Source organism: Xiphophorus couchianus, chromosome 5 (genome assembly GCF_001444195.1).
Source record: "Xiphophorus couchianus chromosome 5, X_couchianus-1.0, whole genome shotgun sequence".
NCBI classification, from domain to species: domain Eukaryota; kingdom Metazoa; phylum Chordata; class Actinopteri; order Cyprinodontiformes; family Poeciliidae; genus Xiphophorus; species Xiphophorus couchianus.
In genome coordinates this window covers 31,229,814-31,257,000 of record NC_040232.1, presented here as the reverse complement: position 1 = coordinate 31,257,000, position 27,187 = coordinate 31,229,814, and the positions used below count along the sequence as shown (strand labels likewise).

The 27,187-nt window shown below is 41.0% G+C and overlaps 1 protein-coding gene across 1 annotated transcript in view; it reads right to left on the bottom strand.

Moving 5' to 3' along the window:
* The window catches only part of LOC114144541 (adenylate cyclase 9), a 44,826-nt gene extending 20,721 nt beyond the window's left edge, over positions 1–24,105 (bottom strand). Inside the window, exon 1 of the mRNA XM_028017478.1 lies at positions 20,120–24,105. Within this exon, the coding sequence (XP_027873279.1) occupies positions 20,120–21,989 (1,870 nt within the window). The 5' untranslated portion in view covers positions 21,990–24,105. The remainder of the gene's footprint in view (positions 1–20,119) is intronic.
* Positions 24,106–27,187: the final 3,082 nt, after the last annotated feature.

Here is a 27,187-nt window from a genome sequence, read left to right as displayed (position 1 = left end):
AGGGTTTCTACAGCTTTCACTAACTCAAACTTAAAACCTTTAGAGACCATCATGAACCGTAGCTTTCTCTCCAAACTAACAACTTTTTTTTAAAACAAAATTTGTTAATAGCCCAGATTGGTGTTTAAATTTCACTAAACATCCGACGTCAGAGTTTGTGTCGCACCAAATGCTGCTCTTCTCTGTGCTAATAGAAGTGGCAGCGTCAAACGTTTTCTAGGTAGCTTTAGCGCCCCAGAAAAGAGGTCTCCTTTTGTTGTATGCCACTGGCTAAAACTGGCTTAGGAAAATGTTAAATGTTTTTCAGTCAAGATAAGGAAGGATCTTTTCTTTGAGAGGCATTCTCAAAGAAAGGATTCCCCTGATAAGTTTCTTTTTTAAACAGGAGCAAATAAAAAAAAGGCAGCAATGTTAGAGGCTCTTTAGCTGCGACCGACGACCACCCCACCTCTGTGTATGTAAAACCTTTGTGCGTCAGTCTGACGCTAGCTGGGTGCATTCATGCGTTAGTTTGTGTACTACAGAATATCTGCAGCATTTTTAGCGAAGCAAACACACACGCATAGCATATTTTTCATTCCTTCACCATCCAGTGAGTGAATACCATCTGAATCTTGAGTAATAACAGAGTAGCCTCTTCAATAAACACGGGACACAAAACGCACAGCCGCATCGGTCCTGATGTTCACCTCATAGATCTGAGCCTTGCATGTAATACGCCAAAGGATTGCTGGAGCTCTTTCAATATGCCAAGTGACACAGGAACCTGCTTGAAAACATATCGACCCGACCTTGTTACAAGAACTTGCCAGGGCTGAGGCAAAAATAATTGCAGTCCACTATAAACTGCGCTGAAAGTAGAAACAGTCGGCCAATCAACAACTCTAATGAACAGTAGACTTTCTGTCTGCAGAAATGAATAAATCATTAGAGAGCATATGGCTAATAACTTCCAGGATCGTCTGCTCTCTCACAAAAGGGTTCGCTCTTGCTCTCATGCCATCCATTAGCTTTTCTCCACATACATTAACAGGACCTTCTCCTCCTCGCCTTGACCTGAGCTGTTGCTGACAACTACAGTAAAACCACTAAATCTTTTTATTTTTTAGAAATTACAGTAAAATAAAAGAGGAATGTGTGACGGCTTACCTATTTTCACCACAAACACAGGTGGCATCTCAATGAATTAAAATCGAATTGAAAAGATTTTTCACTAAACGCATTCATGTAGCTAGTCATTGCAAAGGAATGCTTTCACAAAACATATTAATAGAATGTTGAGTGGAAGGAAAAAAGTGTGGTCAAAACATTTCACAAGGAACAGGAACAACTTTAGCAACTCCAGAGGATCACAAAGCAACGGTCGATTTCATTCGGTTACCATTCCAGAAAAGAAACAGAAAAGATTGTGACTAATTGACTGTTCCTGTTCGAATGAGACTGAAGACTAGATTCGGATAGAACTCAACTAAATGATGGCAGTAGAGCCAAAAAGGAGCCATATCTTTGCCACTGCTTAAAGATGTGCATAACCTCAATCATTTTTGAAACCTTCTAACTATTTTTACACAAACGCTTTATACTCTGAGGCCACAAAATACCAAGACGTGCGCCCTAACACAAACACTGCGTCATCCATTCTACAATTATTGTTAATGATTTTAACAGGTGTTTCTTTATGACCTGTCGTGTGGTCTCCAATGGTCGAGTTCTTTAAATTCCAAACACGTGACAGAAACATGTCAGCCGTGTATTTTCCATGCAAAATGAGAAGTGGCCTTTAACAGAGAAAGAGCCCTGATGGAGTCAAACATGGCGTCAATTGAAATTTGACTTCCATCTAAACGGATTAAACTACAGCATTCATGCTGCAAAACAGGCAAAAAAGGCTGACATGTTTCAAACACAAAGACGAGATAGTGGAAAGAGGCAGAAAGCTCCAGACATGGTAAAATAGGAGCAAGAGAGCAGATGTGCTTTGAAGGCTTGGATTTCCAGCATGCCTTTCATAACCCACATTCTTCATCTATGTCCACTTCAGCCTGTCTTACTTTATCAGCCATGAATTTGGAAAACAAACCTTGACATCTGAGGTAATTTAACAGCTTGAGAAAGCAGGCAGTGGAAATATCGGCCTTCTCCGACAGCAAAGTGCACCAAAGATGCTCTCAAGTTTGTTGTTTGTAGTTACTGTATCTCACATGTGTTGGATAGTTGCAAAACTAATATCTGTGTGTGTGAGAATAATTGTATTGGTTTCAGGGAAATCATATTTAATGCATGTGCATCCAGAACTCTGAGTGAGCTCTAGCTAACAAACTCAAGTAATCAATTTGACATTTATGGCTGTGGAGGCTAATTGGAAGCCAATTGGAAGCTAATTGGAAGCTGAGTAATACATGGTGTCAATTCTTTTATAATTTAATAAAAGAATTAAAACAGTGTTCGATGGTTTTTGTTATGTTAGGATGGGTGACAGCAATATTTTTATATGAGCCCGAGTTGGTGAGGATAACGTTTTCCTCTCAAAACATGAAACCAGCTGAAAACTGATTTAACCAGGTAACACAATAAAGCAAAGACAGAAGGAATCTGTTCGGTGGCAAATAGTTTTCATGGGAGACGGTCAATCAAGTGTTAGCATCAACTATTGACAAATCCCCTGATTAAAACGGGGATGTCCCGCTTCCTCTGGGAATACTTTCCTCGTTTAAAGCAATCTAGGGTTTGACGTCCGACCCAGGAAGATGGGATTCACACTTAGAAACAAACAAACTCTACGTGAACAACCCCTCACATGCACTGGGGAGAATCTGAAAAGGTGTGTACTCAAACAAATCCGTCCGTCTGCTGGTGAAGAAAACAAGGAGGAATGAAAAGGAAGTGCAGCTGAGTCGTCACATTCCACATGCACACTCGAAGACCATCCACTAACTGGACACAAACGCAGCAGAGTAAGGCTTCTCCACAAACACACTCTTAACTTTTGCTTTTCTTTCTTTCTCCAGTTCTCCAAATGATATTCATAAACTCCAGAAAACCAGTGTTTGGGATTGCTGACGTAATACAGTTAAATTTTTTTTTTTTAAAAATCACAAAACGGTCCAAAGCGCCGCCGGAAGAGCGAATGCTTTCAGCTAAAATCTGACATTTTAGATTATCCCCGGAGGGTCATCCCAGCCCCAACTCCGCACTTCCTGACAAATACCCTTTAACCTTGTGACAGCTTACAACCACATGATCAAACCCATCCCCAGTGACCCAAAAGATCGCCACCTCCCTTCTGGTCCCACACAAATGAATGTGTACTTACATGTGAACATGAATGGAGGATAAGCCTCGTCAACCAAGCCGGTGCTTTGTTACTGATACTTTTATAATGCAGGATACATTGGAAATAAAAGAAAACCCCACATTTATCTTGTTCAAAATAAAGCAAATGGGACTTTTTCTCCCCATCCACTGAGTAAATAAATTCAAATTAAAGTCCGGATTTTTCCCAAATTCAGCTGGTATGATAAAAATTTTATGTACTCTTTAAACATTTCTGCCACATGGAAATGCATGCGACCGACACCACAGTCGTTTCATTCAGCACTTTCATCTCGCTGCTTGCAAAAGTTAGAGAATAAACAACTGGAAGAGAAAAAAGATAGACTTAAACTTGTTTTTGTCTTCCCCTTTCAAAGGACTTCCATCTGTTCAGAATTTCTCTACTTTGTTTTACAAAGCCTCACATTTCAACAGAGCTCTCTCGCTTTGAGCCGCCATCAGGTAATTTGTCTACTTCTGTCCTTTTTAGCCGTCTCACTTAAACTCTCTCCCACAGTTCACGCTCTTCTTTCTTTTTTTTTTTCCTTCTCGGTACACCCACACACCAGCTCCCTTCCTCTCCAGTTTTCTCCCTGGTCGCTGGTGGGTCTTGAGAACACGGCTCAACAATAGCAGAAGCCTCCATATTTGGACACGCTGATGGAACCCGGGGAAGAAGCTCTCACACGGTCCTCCTTCAAATACCCTCCCCATGTCTACATCAATCCCTCCTTTCTGCCACCATCTCAGCCAAGGGACTTTGTTACTTGCTCCCCCCTCCCACATCTTCTTTGGCTTTATTTTATTTTATTCTTTTTACAAAAGAAGGGATTTCATGATCCATCTCTGGGGAGCCTGGTGGATGACTGAGCATGGCTTCTTGGGTTTTGGGGTCAAACGTGAGACTTTTATGGCTTCACCCTGAGGGTACACAGGTATTTATGATTAGATCGGACAGGGATGTCAACAATACGGCTTTGCAGATCACCCCCACTCTTGTTGAGCAATCACCAATCTGTTTCCTCAGTAGGTCGTACAAGTGTTTCTGTGGTGTGCAGCGAGCTGACTGGAGCAGTGACGCACACTCCGACTGCCACTGCGTCATACTCGATACATACACAGACACGCAGCTGTTAAAAAGGACTTTTGGAGTCGGTGTTCCCGGATTCTCCGGGTTTCTCTCGGGGAGGTCGCAACCCGTCAGCGGAGGAGTCTATAACCCCTTGATTTTAGAGGTAGATAATTAGGCTCATTAGGGGTTTGAAAGACTTTTTTTTCTTAATGAAAAACATAGAACCTTATGTAAGTTTTATGTTTGCTGCTTTGGGTGAATCAGTCTGCAGTCTAGCAAGGATTTGAAGTCCACACACTCAGTGCCTAAAGTTAGGCTGTGGGAAATCCTTGGAAAAAGGTCATGACCAGAAAATATGCTCCATCTTTCAACCACTTCTCTCTATCTCTCTCTCTCCATTTTTTCCCTTCCCTCCTGGTGTAACACAAATCCCTCTCTCCACAGAGGAAAAAAAGACATTGCATCCAATTCAGATAAGAAATTTGATTCAAGCAACAACCTGGTGAAGTCTGGCGGATCATGCGTCGACCGTGAAACCGAACACAGGCCAACTTACTTGATTGATGCTGATTAAATGGCAGTGAAATTAGAATCCATTTGAATTCAGTCAATTATCTCTTCATTTAACATTTCAATAAAAAAAACTTAATGAATGAAATCTGTATGCCTAACCAAAAACGACAACTTACTGTTTCGTTCTCATTGTCTTCCAAATTTCTAACCGTCTTGTATCTTTGCAATCAGATTGTGAAATTGTAGAAAAACGTTTGTTACAGTGCCCCACAAAAGTATTCACACCTCTTGAACTGTTCCCCATGTTTCCGGCTGCAACCTTAACTTTAACTTATCGGACCTTATTGGGTCGTACCAACACAAAACAGTGCATATTTAAACGTGAAAGGAAAACACAAGCTTTTCAACATTTTGCTTACAAATTTAAATCTGAAAAGTGCCGCCATCATTTCACTATTTTTTGCACTCATTTGACCAGAGTACACACAGGTTTGATACGAGTCTACATGACTTGTGGCAAATTGTGAATGAGACTCCTTAACTTGACTTGTTGCCTTGACGAGGCGCAAGGCAACAAGTGCCAAACAGCTCTTCTCTGCTGGTGTCGAAAGGATTTACTTTTAGACTCACACCGCACTAGTTCTGGTCTTTGTACAGTACAGACCAAAAGTTTGGACACACCTTTTAATTCAATGAGTTTCCTTTATTTTCATGACTATTGACATTGTAGATTCACACTGAAGGCATCAAAACTATGAATAACACATGTGGAAATATGCACTAAACAAAAAAGTGTAAAACAACTGAAAATACCCCTTTTATTCTAGTTTCTTCACAGTAGCAACCTTTTGCTGTGATTACTGCTTTGCACACACTCTGCATTTTCTTGATGAGCTTCAAGAGGTCGTCACCTGAAATGGTTTTCACTTCATAGGTCAACCTGCCCTGTCAGGTTAATAAGTGGGATTTATTGCCTTATAAATAGTCATGAAAATAAAGAAAACCCATTGAATTAGAAAGGTGTGTCCAAACTTTTGGTCTGTACTGTATATCTGTCTAACAAACTTCAGTAAACTTGAACTTCAGCTTGGCTTTTATGCTTTTCTAATGCTTCCTTCTTGCACACCTTGTGGAAAAGTCAAACATGTGCAACCTGAGTTGAATTGTAAAGTCGTCAACTTTCATCTTATCCGCAAAAACAACCTGCTGTCGGCTCATGATGACAAGTTAGGGTGCCAGTCAGGTGTTTAAATTAGTTCATTTTGTTAAAGACGTCTCTGTTGGTCACCTATTTGTATTTGTGAAGTCCTTACACACCTGGGTTATGATTTCAAATGTCTCCCACACACATCCCAGCGCAGACTAAAAAAAGTCTAAATTAATCCACCTAAGATCAGATGGAAATGATCCGTTTTAACTGCACAGTGTGCGAGTCGGTTCATTAGTAACCGAACAGGAGCCTTAAAAGATCAGCTATTGTCCCCAGAGAGACATTTTAGGAAAATCAAGTCAAAGTCTTCAACATGAAAAGCAACCTCTTTCCATGAGGAGTTTTTTTTGTTGTTGTTGTTTTTTTTTTTTTAAAGAATATCAGCAAAGTGTAAAAGCCCAGAGCGTCCTGCAGCAGATAGCAGTAACGCCTGATGCCTGGATCAGGCAATCGTACTCAGCTCTCTGTGTGAAAAACTCGCCTCATAATGGGATTCTGAAACAATGTAAGAAATCCAATTTTAACTTTTGGTTTCCTTTTTTCTTAGTAGGGGGGAAAAAAAGGTTGATTTAATCTGTGGTGAAGCATTTGTGTGTTGTTTTGATTTTACGTTTTGTAAAGCTGAAAGACCTGACGACGCCCCAGTTCCAGCTTACCGGTATAAACTGCTAAATCTTTATTTAAAATGTCCTGGTATTTTACTGAGTTCATAATTTTAAGAACTCTAATAGACCTGTGTGTCAATAACCCTAAGTAAACATCCCATTTTTTTTGTATTATTTTAAGCTGAAACAACAACCAGACGTCTTGGATAGGATTTTTTCTTTTCTCCCCAAAGCATTCACATAAAATCGACTTCACACAAGTTCTCACAACGCCAAAGGTAGCTATGAAGTCGGATAAGCGTTAGCGACACACCTCGGCTGTGGGAGCCGGTTAGAAATCATGTACCAGTCCGACCCATTACACAGAGTCACGTGGTAATCATTAAGACTATTAGATAATCATCAAGCGTACCACTAACTGTATCAGAGCACCCATTATGTAACGGTTAACTAAATGATTGATGACACGTGAGGCAGGTGGATAATATGTTTGGACACAATTATAAAGCTTAACGCTTTCTAAAAATAGAACTTTTTCTGCAACAACAACAGAAAAGTGCGTGAACAGATTGTGCAAACATGAATGTTTAACTGTCCTGGACTTCCAAACACACCTTTGAAGGTTTGTTTGTGAACTCAAACCACTCAAACTTCGCAGCCGTAAACTTCAACGTGTATTAAAGGGACTTGCACATGAATCGACAGCAAGAGGTGCATAATTTTTGAGAAGCAAACACACATGGTTTTTCAAAATCTTTTTTTTTTTTTACCAATAATACTCTGTATATGTATTGAGCCCGACGTTGTTTTGGTTTCCATGTTTTTTTCTCGTATTTGTTTTGATCAGAAAGAGAAAGAAAGAATAAAAAAAAGAGAGAAAGAAACAGACAGAAAAAGACAAAGACGCAACAAAAAATAAAATAAAACTGGAAATTAGTTTTGCTGGGAATCATCAAATCAAAACTCAGACCTAAATAAAGCTTTGAAAATGTGCATGTAGAGACACTGGCCGTCCAATCCGATTGAGCTTCAGTTAATTTGGAAAGGAAACGTTTTCACATTCGTTGTGCCGATTCATTGTAAAATCTGAAAATGAAAAAATAAATACACTGAAGTTTGTTTTTGCAACCTTGAAAAGTGCTAAACAGCTTACTGGACTTTGCCATTGAATACATTGCATTGTTTAATGGTTCTGTTAGTTTGCGTCCTTATGGAGGTGGGAGTAGAAATATGTGAAGGCGGTCAGGGTGTGCTATGTATCTGCAATCAGGCAAGGACGGGGCACGGCATGGCTTATCAACAGCCAACACACATACAAACAAACTTGACTCATGACATTCTTGAGCAACAGAAATGACAAACCTCAAGTGAAGTGTGTGGGATGTATGAAAAAAGAGAGAGAGAAAAAACACAGAGTTGATTGGATGTCCGTGTGGGAGACACTGGCTGAGGGTTACTACAGATCTATTCAGAGCCAGAGATCCAGATGATGACAGATGTAGTTACAAAAAATCTTTTGAGACTGAGAGGAACATTCAGGATAATGAAAACAGTTACTGAACGTCCACTGGGAGTCCCAGATCTGTTGCTATTGGAGGAAAACAACTGGAGCTGAACGGCTGATGACAGCCCGTCATTAACCGGTCCAACTTCATGAAGAGAGAGTCCTACAAAGCTCTCACCTGGGTCTTTTAAGGATCTATTTAAGTGCTTCCTTTTGGCTATACACAAGAGGAATGCATGTCAAAAACAACATGTGGGTTCATGGATTTCAATTCATCAGAAATTTCCTGGAATCAACACAAATTTAAGAAAAACAGGCTCAAGTGGACACATAACTTTGTTTTAAAACTTTTAATAAGGAGCTCTTGAGTGTTTTTTGCTATGCTGTGATCTATTAACACTTCTTTTGTGGGGAGGCAAGAGATGTTCACAAGTGTTTATCAAAGTCGAGTCTAAAGTCTTAAAGGCACAAAAGTCTAAGTCAAGTTTGAAGTCTGAGGCTCAAACCGTCTCTGAGTCATGAAAGACTGCGTTACGTAATTTCGTTAAAGAATTCATTTTACGCCGCTAACTGGACCGATCCAGGCTCAGAACAACTGGAAGATCAGAACTATGTAAAGATCAGAGGAGGAGACATTTTCACAAACTGGGAAGTCTTTTGGATTACAGAGTTTTAGATTTGCTGCCCATAGTCTGACCTGAAATCGGGCCTGAGTTATTTGCTTGATCGGGTCGGGCTTGGGCGTTTAATATGCCTGCGAGTCACGGTGAGGCTTTCAACCCAAAGAAGAGTGGGCCAAGTCTCAGACATGGGGATGGAGGCCTCCAGATTCTTGATGGCTGATAGTTAAAACCTGAACACAACCCAGAGTTCCCACAGGACAATGATTCACAAGACATTAAGGCGGGTTTCAGGATAAATGCGGTTTGAGTAAACTACACACCCTATGGTAAAATCACAAATATAAAACCAACAAAAGTTGGTTTTATACGTTTGCATATAAAAAAAACACACATTCTTTTTCCTGTCGTTCAACCGTGAAATTCTTGTATTCTTCCCTGTTTTCTTCTGACAGGGCAAAGGGGGACTGCTGCAACGAACTGAAGCAAAGACAAACCGACTGAAGCAATGGCAAAAAATCCATTAGGTGAAAACCTAACATTAAAAAACAAAATCAACACAGGCGCAGCATTAACAGCAAAAAACGGCATTGAAGTGACCTGATACCGGCTGTCAGGTCACCTGCCAGAGATGATTTTCAGTGTAAACAGCACGTGTGTGTGCCAAAGCAATCAGGGCACAAATACTTTCATCAGACACTTTGCTTTATTTCCATCACACCTTATCTTTATAATAAAACAGACACTAACAAGCGCTTTGTTTGACAAGTCAATGCATCAGTGCAGGCGACACTGAGAGGTGAAGGTCACTTCCTGCTTTCACCTTTCTGAGTCGCATACAAGGGATGTAAATTGGTACGTCGCACAAAAAATAAACCTTTATTCAAGTCAGTGTGCTGCTTCGTGAATAATATCCTTTCCGACAAAGTTCCTATTTGCATTCACATGATGGGAAAAAATATAAAATGTTTATTTTTTTTCTAATAAAAAGACAAAGAGAAACTTTTATGACACTGGAATTAAAGGGACTAAAAAGTCTCAGAGATGTTATTATATCTGACGAGGCCTGTCACAATAAGCCATAAATCAATTAATCGCACGATAAATGAAATAAAATAAAACAAACTCAATAATTTCCATTGATTGAGTTTGACGGGAGACGTTTTTCATTGGTCTCAACTAAAGAGAATTTAGTTTACAGAGACTTGATAATTTACTAGCTGCTTCTGTTGTTTGTGTTTATTTGTTTTGGATATTTAAAATTTCTTCCAGTTCCAGTGTTAAATGTTTATTAGAATTGAAAGTTTATTGATCGTTGAGAATGTGTTCTTATGCCATTGTCATAATATTACTTGAAAATGGTCTCAAAACAACATTATTATCGTTTATTGCAATAACTTATGTGACAATTTATTGCACAGCAAAATTTGTCATTGTGACAAGAAAGGAAGTTAACAATGGCATTCGTAAAGTGAATATTTTTATTGATATATTTTTTGAGACGATAAACATAAGAAGATCTTAATTATAAAACAACTATACATAAAAAATAACATTCAGTAGGCTCAATGTTTCTGCTAATTTTTTTACCATCCCAACCTCAAGTAACATTCATCTGAAAATTTTTTAATTTGTATATATTTTGGGGATCGGAGGGGTGAAATTGTGGTTGTTGGCTTGCAAAAAAAACAAAAAAAAGAACCAAAAAAAAATCTTCTACTGTAAAACAGGGATTTAAATGGTCAAAAATGTTGAAAATTCATTACTGTTGTTGCGAATAGTACGCCCTGAAGTTTTTGATTTTTTTAAAAACTGAAAATTTAGAAGCATGTTGACTTGTAGTATCGCTACTGTAAACCTAAAGAAGCCTTTTTTGTGCCCCATGGACACATGTGACGAGACCCCCAGCGGTTCACCATCAACTCCTTCATGCAGATTGTATGAAAATTAAAATTCAAAGAAGATAAATAAAAAATTTCACCAACTACAATGTTGCTTTTTCAACAAGAAGCTCAAGAAATTAAACAAAATACATTTTGCGAATTTTGTTTTGATTCTTTAATGGGAGAGTTAATTTCAGTCTTAATATTTAAGCTGTTCACTATCAACAGCAAAGTATTTCCCGAGCTCAGTCTCCAGACAAGGTTCTGCTTGTCTTTACCTTAAAACAGTCACTAGAGCCAAATACGGAGTCAAGAATAGCAAAGCCATGACACAACAGCTCCAGTCAGTTTGTAGTCCAGGATCTCTCATCTGCAGCTGCCTTTTTGGGTGGCATGTTTGATTTAGCACAGACTAGCTGGCCTGAGGAAACGGGATCGCGCTGTGTCTCACTGCAACAGTGGCACGGATTATTTGTGCTCACATGGCTGTATGCACACACACAAGAATAGAGAAAGACTCTTGCGTGTGGGGGCGCACACACACACGCAAACGCCCACAAATGAGCACACACAGAAGTGGTACTTTTAGATGACACAAATGTAAACTGAAAAGGAGTCTGCGCTTTGCCATGAAAGCCTGGGAAGTGTTCAGGGTTCACCTTAAGTCAAGCCAGTATGCAGCAGAGCGAGTGTTTGTGAAACGCCGAGGAGCAAAAGGTGAAGGAAACTTTTACAGACAGACGTGTGACCTGAAAACAACCGGAAAGCAATTCTAATGTTTTCTTTTTTTTTAATGCTAATATACTCCAGGAAAGTTTAAAAAGCATCAGCTTAGAAAATTATCATGCACTATAACAACTAACTCACAAAGTCTTGGATAAATCTCTTGCACAACAATTAATAACGAATAATTAATTAATAATCAATGCACTGTATTTCCAAAACAATGGATGAGCAATTATTTGGATGCTCAGCCATTGAAATAATTAATTTGAAGTTCTTCCCTATCCTCAAACAGTTCTGAGAAAGTGGGCTTGGTCTCAGGAGGTCTTTTACTTCAAGCGTCTCATCCTTCTAGGGGAGCAGCTGTGCATTAAATACAGTCATTTAATGTCTTCACAACTTCATACTCCAGTCACTTGTGGTATTGTAACAAAGTGGAAGTGATTTGAAACAACTGCAACTAAGCCCCAAAGTGATCAGCTGATGATGAGACGCATAATATGCACAAGTCAGCTACTTTCTGAAATCTGGAGATGCAGACCTCAAAACTTCATGTGGTCTTCAGATTAGTCCAAGACCAGTGTGGAGTGGGCTTCGTAGAATGGGTTTCCACAGCCGAACAGCTGCACTCGAGCCTTAAATCATCTAGTGCAACACACAGTGTTGAAAGCAGTGGTGCAAAGCACACAGTAACGAGACTCTAGAGCAATGGGGAGACATGATAAATCATGCCTCGCTGTTTGATAATCCAATGGTTCAATCTGGGTTTGGCAGCTGCCATAAGAGCAGCCTTTCGCTGACGGCATTTTCCTTTTATTCATATTTGTTGGAAGGTTGATGAGTGAGTGGTGTGACAATGTAGGACAAAGCAGAATTTACTGTGATAAAGTAAGTTAAAAGCAGTGGAAACACACTGAGATTTTGGCTGGTGACCATAATCGGACGATTTTGATTTTAAAATCATCTGGTGGCTTGAAATTGGGCCTCTGTCTCTTTAAGAACCTCCTGTCCTTTCTGACACTCTGCCTTCAGTATGACATCCCAACAATGCTTCTCCATCGCCATTTACAACTGTTCTTAGAAGCGTTGCAGTTTCTCTAACGAGCTCAGCAGATGTGCAGTTCCACCTGGCGTTTGCTAATTGCTGCTGCCGCTAGTCGGGAGGAACTGAGTGGGGAAGGGGTGGCAGTAGGGAGCTCTGTGAGGCAGAAGCTCAGCTGGAGACTTAGCCTTCAAGGCTGAGGTTTGGGTAAACAGGCAGCACCTTTCAGGAGAAAGCGTTAAGAACGGGAGACTGTCTCACAGGAGATTCAAGGATTTCTCAAACACGCATGAATGAGTCAAAGCAACACTCCATGTATAGTTTTGATGAGGGAATGATACATCACCGTACAAAGCTATTAAAAAGTCAATTTCTCATAATACCCCCCTTTAATTGGTGACTTCCCAGTAGGAAACTGATCAATGATTGTGCCTACGCAAGTGCTTCCAAGTGCAGATGCATTAGCTAACTTTTAAATCCTTTCTCATCATGCCTGGCTTTAACCAGTTCTTCTCCAGTCAGCCCTGGCTACATTCGTCTCCATTTCCTGCGAGGTTCGTCCCTGTTTTTTGGAACCACCTCAAGGGTGATACACGCTGGTCCAAGCCGGATATTGTGCGCGCGAGAGCTTTGATTGGCAGCAGACTGCATTTGTTGATTGGCCCATTGATTTCTCCTCAAACAACAACATTGCAACCAATCCACAGAGAACATAGTACAGATGCAAGTTGATAATTTCATGCTCAAACTTTGATGTCCAGACCTTGATGTTCAGGCCTTTTGCTCAGTTCTGGTGGAAGAGCACACACCGTCAACTGGACATTGGAACCCACCACACAAATAAGCATCAGGAAATTTCGGGAAGACAGTCACCCAATGGTACACGTGCAAAATGACATGACCGGAGCATCAACCACAGCTCCTGTGCACTCATGGCTGGTCCACGATCCCAGCCAAGTTCCTGTTCATATTCACACCCACATGGTGAGGAACACACTGTCAATGTAGACACACCCAACTTGGCTAGAACCAAGCGAAACACACTAGCCGGCTAGACTGAGTCTTGACAATGGAGAAGGGGATTTACACAGCATTCTTTTTTCATTCTGAGAAGTTTTTCACTTTTTCATACCAGTTAGCTTCTTAACAATGACCAAACTTTTGTACATAATAATGATTTACACTAGGGGTCTCAAACTTCAGTACTGAGGGGCTGGTGTCCTGCAACTTTTAGATGTGTTTCTGCCTTATAACACTTGAATCAAATAATTTGATGATTAGAAGAACTCTCAGAAACTTGACTGAATGCCATTTGGTTGAGGTGCATTGCACCAGGGATGGATCTAAAAGTTACAGGACACCAGCTCATGAAGACTAGAGTCTGAGACCAAAAACAAACTCCAGCCAAACAAGATGAAAACATTTATGTTCCGTTTAAGCAAATACATGTTTTAATCAATGGAGTCTTAAACAATTAGGCAACATTGCAGTCCAAGAAGTTTTTTGCGATATGCATGTTGCGCGTTGTCCAAAATAGTCCCTCAGTGGCTTGGTTGTTGATCCTTGGAAGCACAAGGGGAACTGAGCGACTAATAAAACAGGACTCAAATCCTGAGATTAGATTCATTCAGCCCACAGGGAGATCTGGAGCAAAGCTCTGACTAAAGACAGACGGACAAACAGCACAAAAACAGTGTTACACAACAGGCCGCGAATACAGACGTGGGTGACAGGTGGGAGACTGAGGCAACGAGAGAGATAGCAACAGTGAGGAAAAGCAAAGGGAAGGATGTGAAAATTCAAAGTGTTGCAGGCACAAACACGGGAGACAGACAATTTATCACTAATCCCACAAGCTCATGTGGTGTTATAACTAAAACACTGACTTTAGATTAAGAATAAAACTCCAGTCGGAAGTTGACATCCCCTCACAATGGGAATGAGTCTCATTGATTTCGGGAATTTCATTGTTTCATTTGGGGTATTCTTAGTTTGGGCTGCAATGATTATACTGAATACAACTTCAGTGAAAGTTAGAAACAGATTTGAAACTATTATTGTACCTCGTCTCTCAATCTAACTGGCACAGTTGATTGGGTTAATTGTGATTAATCGACTATTAAATAATCGTCAACTAACTTGCTAATTATTAATTGGAGTATACAGACTCTGTGTGAGGCCATTTGTTGAAAGAACACAACGCCGAGAGCAGTAAATAAGCCAAAAAACTTGACAAAAAATACTCACATTTGGCATTTAAATGTATGGATACACTCCCACTAACATGTGGCTTTTTTTTAAAATAGCTTTGGAGCTGCCATCAGCCTTAATGTAAGCTTTCCAAAGCTATTTTGTTGTGTGCTTGAGATCGTTTTCTTTTCGGAAGACTCAAATGTTGCCGTGTTTTGATCATCTGGTACAAAACGGTCTGCCTCAGCTGGAATAAATGTTATGTGAATGTTCAGGAACAAACCAGGAACCAGCATGGAGTGGAAACTACAGCAACACTAGTGTCACTGTTCACTGTGAAAACAACTTCACATGGCCATGAGCTGAGAGGGGGGGCCCTGCTGCAAAACTTCACACCTTCAAGCTCGATGGAAACATGCAGCTCCCCGGGTGGACAATCCAAATGTCTTGGAGAAAAAGTGTTGACTTGAACGGAAACAAACATTGAGCTACTAACAACCTGCATGTTTAAAGGCATCAATGTGAGGCTTTTAAACTTAAGAGAACACTTCTTGTTGTGAGACATGGTGGTGGTACCATCATGCTGAGGGTCTGGCATGCTGCCAGTGGCCCTGATACACCAGACAGCTCCACCTTGATTGAACAGCTGGATGGTTTCAGGATGGGTTAGTCGTTGTTCCAACAGGAAAGTGGAAACGGGTAAAACGAGTCACCGTTAGGCTTCCGGGACGGCCCTGACCTCAACCCAACATTTTGAGACAACGACAAAAAGCAGAGGCCTCGACAGGAAACCAGCGTAAAAATCAACACAATTATTTCTAACTTGAGAACAAATCTCTTGTCTCAAGAAATTATTCAAATTATATGTTGCACTATTAGTCCACAGCAGAAAAATAAATGGTACAAATAACTCAGGGTTGAAACGATTAAGCGGATTAATCGCTTATTGCGATAATAATCGATTAATTTAGAGATCGATTAATCATTAATTGGCTTGTGCTGACTCAAAAGAAGCCATTTGGTGGAAAAATACAACACACTCAGTAAATAAAGTGAAACTGTACAAAAAATAAGATATAAACACATTTACCTGTAAATATGTTTAAGCCAAAACTACTGGGGTGGAATAGGTTTAGCTTCACCAGGTTCAGATTTACTAAAGGAATGCTATGGTATTGCATTTTAAGCAATAAAATGTTTATTTTTTTATGTTAAAAAAAAGGAACTGAATTATTTGTTTATTTGTATCATTTAACGCATTTTAAACGTTGTATAAAAAAGGCTTAAGTGGTTAAATGAAAAATCTGTTGAATGAAATTTTTGGATATGATTAATCGTCAGAATAATCGATAGATTAATCGATTACTAAAATAAGCATCAGTTGCAGCCCTAAAATAAATGATCCAAAAATGCACAAAAGAAATAACTCCCACAGTGAACTGAACTTTTGAATAGTGTACTGTATATTCAGAACTGTAGGACAGCGATGATTGGCGATGGTTACAAACACCGTCCTGTTCTCTCATTTCTGCTGAATAAGTTCTTCAGTCTAACAAAGAAAACACTTCCACCATCCTGACATTTGCTAACATTAGTATATATATATTTAAAGCTACATTAATTTTTTAAAGCTGTTACAGCTCCTCAAAACAGAATCCGCATCCCAGCCTCATTTCTCTCTCCCTTTCTGAACAGGAAACTGCTGCTCTGCGTTTCAGTGGAGTAACAAGATGCCATTCAATCTCCGCTTTTCTCTCCGACAACAAAAGCTGCTTGTCAATATCCCTCTCTTTTACTGTTTGCCAGCGTGGAAACAGAGAGTGATGGCACCATTTAGAGCCAAGAGTGAATACACTCTGACATAAGGCCCGACAATAGAGCAGACAGTTTCTTTTCACCAGTGACCTAAGATTAGACATCCCACGAGGAATTCCCTGCTGGAGAGATTAGTTTCTGTGATACAAGCTCACTCTGTGTGCGTGTGTGTGTGGAGGTGTGTGTGTGTGTGTGTGTGGTTTTTTGTGGCGTGTCTACATGAAACATTGGTGAAAATCTATGTTTTATACTTCACAACATGTTATTATAGATCATTTTGGCAGTTCCTAAAAGATCCCCTGTTGTTATGCAATTATCTGATCAAAGAAAGGAAAAAAGGTAAATCTTGGTTACAATTGTCAGAATTCATTAAATATATTCCAAATGCCATGCAGACAGTTTCTTTAACAAAATATTACTAAATCGTAATTTAGAAGTGTGGATATCAATGTGAATTTCAAAATAAACACAAAACAAATTAGAAATAAAGTTGTATTATTTACAAGAGCATATAAATCCATCACTATACATTTGATTATTTTATGTCCACATTCTTTATAAGTCAGCCTTTTAAGATGTAATGCTAAAGTACTGAATCTACAGCATTGCACTTAAATACCTGTTTATTTAATTATTTTTTTATATGTAGTGGGTGTCATTAAATTATGTAATTAATAATCATTTACCACATTTCTACTCGACACGCTGCACAATCTGTTGCACTTTTTAAGTGTTTAATCTGTTCAGTTTGAACGGAAGTTGCCGTCTTTGGAGCTGATCCTCTGAGAAGCAGACTGGTTCACTGCACTGTGTACCATTAAGCTGGCATCTGGTAAAAAAAAATGAAGAACCTTGGTGTCATCCTTGACCACGATTTGTTATTTAAATCCCATATAAACCAGTTTTCTAGGGCTTTCCTCTTTCACCGCCACAAAACGGTGAAAATTAGAAATATCCTGTCCTACAGAAAAACTAGTCAACACATCTGTTACTTTAACCTGGACTACTGTAGAAAAATGTACTTAAATACTCAGATGGAAATTAAAGACAGAGATCATTCAGTTCTTCATTGGCTCCCTGCTGAATCCATAATACGCCTGGTCACATATAAATCCCTTAATAATCAAGAATCATCATACGTCAGCGGTTTGATTGGTCCATGTGTTCCTATAACAGAGCTCCTCGCTCTCAGCCTGCAGGTTCACTACTGGTTCCTAGAATTTCTATAAGTAGAATGGGAGGCTGATCCTTTAGACATCAGGCTGCTCTTCTGTAGAACCAGGGCCCAGTTTTAGACACCCTCTCTACGTTTTAAGGCCAAACTTAAAACTGTCATTTTACATAAAGCTCAAAGTCAGAGCGATGCTGAGCTAGCTCAGGGCTAATCTGTGTTGCTGTGTTTCTCTCCTAGATGAGGCGTCTAAAGGACCTACTGCTGCCAGTGACTTTCCTTTTTCTTTTACATAGAAAGTACTCCTGGATCAGTGCTTCTGTGTGTGTACGTTTCGACTTTTGAAGCCGACCCAGTTGCCTGCAGCAGATGGCCGCTAACCCTGAGCCAGGTTCTGTTGGAGGTGTCTTCCTGTTAAAGGGGATTTTTCCTCCCCACTGTTTCTACATGCATGCTCAGTGTGAGGGATCGCTGCAAAGATAAAGACTCAATCCAACAGACTGTTGCTCCAATTGAGGAGGATTGATCGCCGTTACTGACTCGATACAATCTGACAGGTTTCCATACTCTTTGACCTGAATGATAAAATGAACTTTTCTGCATTAATAGCTGAAGTGGAGCTCGTATATGTATGTAATTGACTCCATCAGAACGATTGAACTGACGACATATGTGTAGAAATTTGATGTTTTTCCTAAAGTAAGGTAAAGTTTATTTATATTGCACAATTTCAGCAACAAGACAGTTCAAAGTGCTTTACATGAATTAGAAACAAAATCACAAAAGAAAAGAAAATTCCACAATTTATTAACTAATAGGAGTTTATCTGGATAAACTAAAAGAAAAGAAAAGGAAAAGTGTAAATCTATATACTGGTTTCCCATGTTTAACAAGAATACGAAGTCTGTCAGTTATAAACTAGTAGGAGTTTTTCTGGATTCTTGTTCTGACTTTCTAAGTTTGCTCAAGTAGTTTCTACAGAGCAATGTGTTGAGATGACATTTGTTGAGAATGGGAGCTATACAAATAAAGTGAACTGAATTAATTAATTAATTACTTAATAATTCAATAAGCTGTATACAGTTTTAACAACTGGGAAAACATTCAACTACTGTATTTGCAGTTTTATTCTAATTGCAATGTTTTAAAACCCTCAACTGTCACGAGGACAAAGTGTTTTTTGGGGTGACAGTTAAAAGGTTAATTAATTATTCCATGTATTTACTTGTTAATTACATTTCGCTACACAATATAAACAACCTGCTGCATTTTTTGTTTTGTTCAATTTTTGTGTGATTTTCAGTTAAACAAAAACTCAAAATAGAAATCTGGGTTACATACAAGCACCTGTCGTATTACTGTTTGTTGTCAAATCAGAAGAGTCTGACAAGATTTCAAACTTGTATAAATGCCAGACGTCTGTCTGTTTGCCGTCTCTCTGGGCTCTTCAGCCTTCCACTAAAGTTCGCGGACGCAGCATGATGAGCACTTGTGTAATCTACTGAAGCCCACCGCAATAGCCCATCTAAGAACAGTAAATCCAGCCGGCCCTCGCCTTATTGACAGCAAACTCTCAGCTCACACCACCCAGCAGCGGCGTCAGAACACAACCGGAGCATGAGCCAAAAAGAGAGCTAAAACAAAATCCAGCGAGAGGGCCACGACCTTGTCTGCATCTAAACAAGCTTATCACACACACCAGCTTTCTGACAGTCGCACATCTAAGCCCTCTCTCCAAATGTAATTTTATCTGGTGATCCTTGAGCTGTCGGTATCCATTTATGTTGTTATTATGCAAGTTGCAAACAGTCGTCTGCATCGAGGATTTCAAAATCCATTTGTAATATTTGAAGATTAACGGTTCTAATCTCAGTGGCACGAGCATGCATGATTCAAAATACATCTGCAGAGCCGTGCCCCAGAATGTCAAGACCACACAGATCCCCGCAAAACCACCGTTTGGTGTAATTCAGATTTTAAAAGAACAGGGTGATCCACGTTCCCTAAATACATCTGTTGAAAGCTCCTAATATAGGCCATGTGATTTATTTTCAGATACTAGGAAATGTGGAATGACACCCAGAACGTTTAAAAATAAAACCTGCCTACACTTCAGGTGCTCCAATCTGAGAGTTATATTTTGATCTCTGCTTAATTTTAACTGGATTAGGGGGTCAGATAACATTGTTCAGCTCTGTCTAATCGTGCACCGACACCAGGAAGGCCTGATCAGTGCACACACTCAGTGTACTGCCAGCCTATATACCCTCTTGAAGAGTCATTTTCTTGAACTGTGATAATCTTTCAAGCCTTTACCGCAGTTCAAGTGCTTTTTTGTGATGCATCGCAACCCAAAAACAACTCTGAAGATGATCTTATGCATCTTTCAGCTGGCTTGGCATTTTAAGTGAGTTCATTCTGCAACCTGGTGAGGAAATCAGAGGTGAACAGCCACTTACCTTTCAGTTTCTCGATTGCACTCTGCCCTGCTCTCTCGGCCACCTGCCCATCCTCTCTCTGGTAGCGGTCGTCCAGGAACCGAGCAGTAGCTTCAGACAGATGAACCTTCCCCGCCATGCCCAGCTGCTCCATCAAGTTCGCCAGATTGACGTCGTTCGACCACACGTCAAACTTGAACCTTTTCATTCCCAGGATCCCGCACAGCACGGTGCCCGTGTGGACACCGACCCGCATGTTGACGGTCTCGCAAGTCTCCTGGCAGAACTGCTCGATGGCCTGGATCATGCCCAATCCCATCTCGACGCAGCAGTACGCGTGGTCTGGTCTGGGCTCGGGGCACCCTGCGACGCAGTAGTAGCAGTCTCCCAGAGTGCTGATCTTCTCGCAGCAGGTCAATTCGCAGAGTCTGTCAAAACGTCCAAACAGGTCATTAAGGAGACCCACCAGGGCCGGCGCCTTCTTGTTGGCGGACATTTTTGTGAAGCCCACAATGTCGGCGAAGAGGATGCTGACAGGCTCCATGCGTTTCATGTTAAAGGGTCTGAATATTATCTGTCCTCGGGGTATCGAGGTCTTTTTACGTCTGTGATTGCTATGAGGGTTATTCTTAGAACTTATAACAGTTTGGCTTTGGAGAGCTCCTCCGCTCCCTCCGCTGCCCACTGCCACGGCCGAGGCAGAGCAGGCTCCAGAGGAATATCTCTTGCCAGAATTCTCGCCGCCGCCCTCATCGTCGCCCTGGTTCATTAGCTCGTCTGCAACTCGTCTCGGCATGACTGAGTGGATCATCCTTTCCTTCAAGGCCTTCTCCACCTCCAAGTCTTTGCCGTGCATTATGGCTTGGCCCACTTTAAGAAAGGTGCTGCGGGATCGCACCTCGGACATGATAAAAAGGTGAATGCCAATGATGTGCGCGCACAGGTGGAGTAGACCCTTGCCCGGGCCAAGCCAAAGGAGCGTGTTTTGCAAACTTGACACCTGTCCAGTAGCTTCATAATTCCTCTGAAGCAGTGGCAGCCATCCTAAAGCCTCAAATAAGACAGAATACAGGAGGCCCAGCATCACTGAGGCATACAGACGGACATGGAGGACGCTGTATACCAATAACAGGACCTCGATGCAGAGGGAAAAGGTGCCAACGGGGGAGATGCAGGACATCTGAGGCGGAATCTCTTTGTTCAGAGAGGTGTGAGAGGCGTTCACTTCGGCAGCCCAGTTATAGGTAGCAGTTTGAATCTGTGGAGCCAAAGTGATGGCAAATGTAAGGACTATTAGCAGCAGGGAGGTTTGGTTGTACAGCCACATGTAGGGCTTGGTAAAGGTGAACAAAAACAAAAGCACCAGCAAGGCCAGAAAGGAGGCAGTGGGGGCGAGGAAGGTCACGGGACGACAGCGGTCACTGTTCACCCCAAAGTACACCCCCCAGAGTATAGAAGCCACTGCCAGGTAGAAGAGGACATAACGGAAGCGCCTCTGCTTCTGTGGAAAGCACCTTTCCTGGCAGGCGTCCTCCAGGACGGAGGAGTCAAACTTGGGGTCCCAGCACTGGGCGGCGGAGCGTTCAAACAGTGAAGGGGCCTTTTTCTGCACATTGGGAGTGTAAGTTATGACGGGTCTGGAGTCTGCTGAGCTGCAGCTGGAGGAGATGCTGTACTTGTGGAGGGCAGGTTTCGCTTTACTGGCACCCCCTCCTCCACCACCTCCTCCTTCACTCTTTGCAACCCGAAGTGGCTCATGATGCTGCTGCTGCTGCATCCGGGTGGAATTATTGGCAATCCGCACCGTGATGGCGCCATCACCCCTGGCTGAGTCGCAGCTCACCTCCGTGCCGTGCATAAGAAGCTGCCTGTGATGTTGCAGAGTGGCCATGTTGACTAGTGCTGACGAGCGGAGGCGACGGGAGATGAGAGTGGGGTAAGCGGGGCGGGAGGGAGGGACAGGCGGTCACTGAGGTGTTGAGTCAATCAGTAATTTACTCTGGTCCCGCCGAGTCAAATGAGGGAAGGTGGAGGAGGACAGACACCAACATGGGAGGCAGAACAACAACAACAAAAAAAGGTTTTTGACGGAAAATTCACACTGACCGGGGAGGGATGACAGACGAATCGGCTACGCGCAGTCACTCACATTAAGACGATCACAGAACACGATTCTGTATCTTCGCCTTTGCGTCAGTACTCGCATTGCACGCATCCCTCTCCACAGAGGCTGTCCGGTGTTGCTCTCCAGCTGCGGTGCAAACATTCTCATCATCACGTTTTCTTCCTCTTGGACTCAGCATCCTTCTCGGCAAGCGGCTGATGGAAGCGGTGCAACAGATTTCTCTTCTTCAAATGTGCGCGACCGGCGATTATCAGCCGCTGAATGTGCGCAATTAGAAAGTTTCTCCCGTCGTCGCTTAACTGGGTTGTTTGAAAGAGGAATAATAATAACGTTGATGATAATAACAAAATAGATGTCAACAGTTGGTTACAAAGGTTGCGCTGTCCTTGTTGCAACACCCTGCACAGCTCCTCTATTTATACTCCTTTTCCACGAATAAAATACTACATGTACGAGCAGCAACCGGTGCTACGAAGAAGAAGAAAAAATACATAAAATTGCACTTATTAGAAATAATACAAATGCAAAAAAAAAAAAAAAAAAATTAACAGCTTATCAAAAGAGAACGGCGACCTCAAACGGATGAAAAGTCTTAAAGCAGTTAATTAAAAAGTGTGCGAGCTGTAATTACCTCCCACTGCATCCGCTCTAATGCACGGCTCAGTACGCGAAGGCTTTCCATTTCTCATTCCCAAGATTCCCCTGTCATCTTTATTGCAGCACCTCCCCTCCATTTTATATTATTATTATTATTATTTTTTTGGACACCCGACTCACAGAGGAGGCCCCTGACAGCCAGGCCTATTCCCACGGATGCAGCCCCGTCCTTTCCTGAACTCCCAGCTCCGGATCTCCTCTGTTTATTCCCTCCCCTCTTTCTTTCTTTCTCTCTCTCTCTCCGCTTTTCCCAAAGAGAGGGTCTCAGGGTCTGCGCCCCACTCCCTCACTTCCCCCTTTTCACAGACGCATGATCCGCACTAGTAAAAGAAAGAAAAAATAATAACTCTCCATGCACTGCCCCAGTTCTTTTTTTTTTTTTTTTAGCGTGTGTTTTGCCTCTGCTGGGAGTGCCTGCAACTTGTTGCGCGCAGTTGGCAAAACATACATGCAGCTACGGGGAACGGCTTCGCTTCGGACCAGGCTGGGCTATAAATAGTGATGATAAAAACTCTTGCAAATAACACCACCCCGCTGCATGTAAAAAAAAAAAAAAAAAAAAAAAAAGGGAATGCTTTTTTTTCTTGAACTTCTTCCCAGAACGAGGATTGCTTAGGCTAAAAATGTTACGGTAAAGCCTCCAAAGCCTCCAAACTCCCGAACTTTTCTCGCTTCCAGGCCGTATTTCCTGCGTTTGGAGCGGAGACCCAGTTAGGAGTCTCTGCTTATTTGGAGATGAGGCTGGATTTCCTCCTCTCGCATTCCCTTGTAGCAAAGAAGGGAGAAAATCCACAGAGCGGCTCTGGCTCTTGGTGATCCTCGTTCGGATTATCCAGAAAGAAACGGGGGGAGGTGGGAGAACGCACTCTCCTTATCTCCAGATCGCAATTCCTCAGGTCTAGTTTTCGCTGGCATGCATGTGTCCAAAAAAACACAACGCCGTGCGCTCCGGCGGTGGTGTGTCCTCTTCCGTCCGTTCGGTGGCTGGTTGCCACCCTTTCCCCCCCCCCCACCTCCACACCTCCGCGCCTCCCTGTCTTAGCTCTCGGACGCAGTTAGGGTCTGGATGAAAACAAAAAAGACAGACGGCTGTCTGTTTCTCCGTCTCGTCCGGGCGACAGAAAGCTCCTCACTCTTGTAACTGCCACCATCTTCACTGCAAGTGGGTCGGAAATCCTTCCCCAGCTGTTGTGGCGGTGCTGGTTGGCCAGACCAGGCAGTCTGCGAAGTTAACTGTGATTCTCAAGAACACTACTTCCGGTTTTGGGCCTAGATATAAAAGAAAAAAAAGACAATTTAGGATTAGTGCATTTAGAGAAATAACATGTTTGACCGGAGGTATTCTACTGGTGCATCACCATATAATTCAGTACGATCGAAATTTATTTTAGTCGTTCAACTCAACAACGAGAATCTCTTACAGACTCAGTAATGGCGTTCTGTTCTTGAGAACTTCAGTGTTCAGTTTCTCAGAAAACCTGATGATTACATCACACCAATGAAAAAAATTACCTTGAGGAGTGAAAAGTTATTTTGTGAGCATGACAATCATAAGGAAGACTCACAATTAAAAATATAGCATACCTCAGATTTAAATTCTACTAGTAAATAGAACACAAAAAAAATCATGTCATTTCATTACAGTTTAGTTTTTCTGCTTTTCAACATATTCTCAAGTGGATTTAGGTCTAAACATTCAGTGAGCAGTCCCAACCGATAAATATGCTCCGACCTGGACCTTTCCACCTCTCTCTGTATGTTGACTGTCTTTGCCCTGCTGAAACCTCCAACTTCATTTCCAAGACCTTTGTTCTGAGATGTTAAAAACTAACCACAACTGTCTCCCTGACCTATCTGCTGTCTTTCTTGGTCTTCATGATTCTGTTTGTTCACTACTATTCTCCAAGGCAAACAGCTGGGTTTATCTTTACTAAATAGGAAGACAACTGGTTGCACTAGATTTCATTTATTGTTATGAGAGTAAAGGGGCTGATTACATATGCAATATACATTAGGAATATATATATATATATATATATATATATATATATATATATATATATATATATATATAAGCCAAACTGTGTCTACCAATGGAGTTATAAAATTAATGTCTTTATAATTAGCCAATGCTGAGATTTGGGACTGTTGTGCTCATAAATGGTCGATTACACTGATGTATATGGAAATATAAAATGAAACTAATAAGGGTGGTGAGTATTGAAAATAAAATGGTTTAATGTTAAATGTTAATGTTAAATCTAGGGCTTGAATGTACAAGTTGCTTTAGTAATAATCGGGTTAAAGAGTAACTACAAGCCACGACAGACTCCACCAGTTTAGCAACCAATAGACAAAGGAACAAATGTCTGTAAAAAATGTTTTAAAATTGTATAACCAACAACAAAAAAAAAGAAAATAAGCTAGCTAAACTGTTTACTATTCGACTTTCAAATCAATGTTAAAAAGCAACGTGCTTTTAATTTGAAGGCAAAACTCAACTTCTGATCTCTATATGCTTCCCTTTGTTTGACTTGACAGGTTGTTGTCAGTATTACTCACCTGTAAATGCAGCTTTGGGCATTTAGTTTTAGTTTGCATCGCCCACGTTACATTAAGTGTCAGCGGCTACTAAAAAACGTCTGAGTGTGTTGTTTTGTTTTTTTTTACTTTTTCGTGAACACTGTTCTTTTCTATATCACAAAATGTGAGAAAAAAGTATCCACAAACAGAGAGACCTACAGGTTTGACATTTGTAGAACCACTGGCATGCATATCTTTTCTAATCCTGATCTGGACCTCCATGTCATTTCTGGTCAAAAATTACACTAATTAAAGGAACAAACTTCTCTTTGGCTCTTAGTTAATTATTTCACCGGTTCCTCCAGGGTTAAGTGATTATATGATGTGGGAATTCTATGATTAAAAAAAAAGAGAATTTGATGCAAATGTTTGCATTTGTTATGGATTTTGTCTGACGTACACCAGCTCAATAATGACCCATAGATGCTTACATATATACCTCTTGATGCTACGTATCTTCATACATATACTGTATATATAGACATACTGTATGTACCTCATTTGTTGCAATGTCTCTTAGCAAGGTCAACCTCCTCATTTACCTCATCTTGCAATTTAAGTTGATCTCATCCTTGTTGTAAGTATACGGAGCTCAACTGGGGTCATAAAGTCTGTTAAAAAAATAATAGCAATACAATTTGAAACTGGAAAACAAAAAATAAATCAAAGTTTAACTCCCTACAGGCCTTCTGCTGTAGCCACACAAAGCACTTCTAATTTCCCAGAAGGTACAGCACTGTAGAAGTATTTAAGCATTTACAAAAACATTTTAAAAAGTCACACAGATATCCTTTATGACCACAGTTGATGTTTTCATTCATTGCACACTAAGATCTTGGATTTCTGGTCTTTCTGTTAATATCCATCCATCCATTTTCTAACACCTTGTCCCTAGTGGGGTCAGGAGGGGTGCTGGTGGTGTCTATCTCCAGCGAGACATTTCGGGGGTACACCCTGGACAGGTCGCCAGTCCTTTCTGTTTATATATTATTCTAATTACATTTTACTGTGGAAGATGGAGTACAATTTGAATGTTAATCTCAGGGGATGTGTGATCTCTATGCATTGTTCTTGTGAGAGAGCTTGGCATGTGGGTGGTGCGCTGAGAGCTTACAAAGTGAGGACTGTTGTGGGATTTGATAAAGCCCGTCTGATAGGTCCGCTCTGAAACTGTGCCGAGAGCTTTCGAGAGCCGTGGCTCAGCTCATCAAACACCGTCTGTCGTCTACAAGAGCTCAAACATGTTTGAGGGTGTAAGTTTTATTCACAAATCCACAGGTGAAGTCATGTAAAGTCGAAAATGAGCCAGAAGGGAAAGGAAGGCCATGCCTCCAAGCTGGTTTACTGTTATAATTAAGTCTGGAAACTCTTTACTCGTGGTACGGTAATATTAAAAACTACAGTTGCATTGCTATGAGGATCTTCTCTGCAGAGCAGCTGATTGTAGACTGGCTACCAAATGAGAGAGACTGACTAAAAAGGAACAAGTCAATGTCAGTTTTACCTGTTACTCTGCAGAGTAACAGCATCTTCACCCAAAACGAAGATGTCAAACTCATCTTTGTTTTGGGCCAAATCAAGATTATGGATCCTCATAAAGGGCCCGTTGTGCAGAATGTATAAAACCTGTTCACAAACTGTTAAAAAAATCTATGAATTCTTAAAATTAAACATTATTATTGAACATCTTTTCAGTCCATCCAGGATTTTGTGATTCTTTTTGT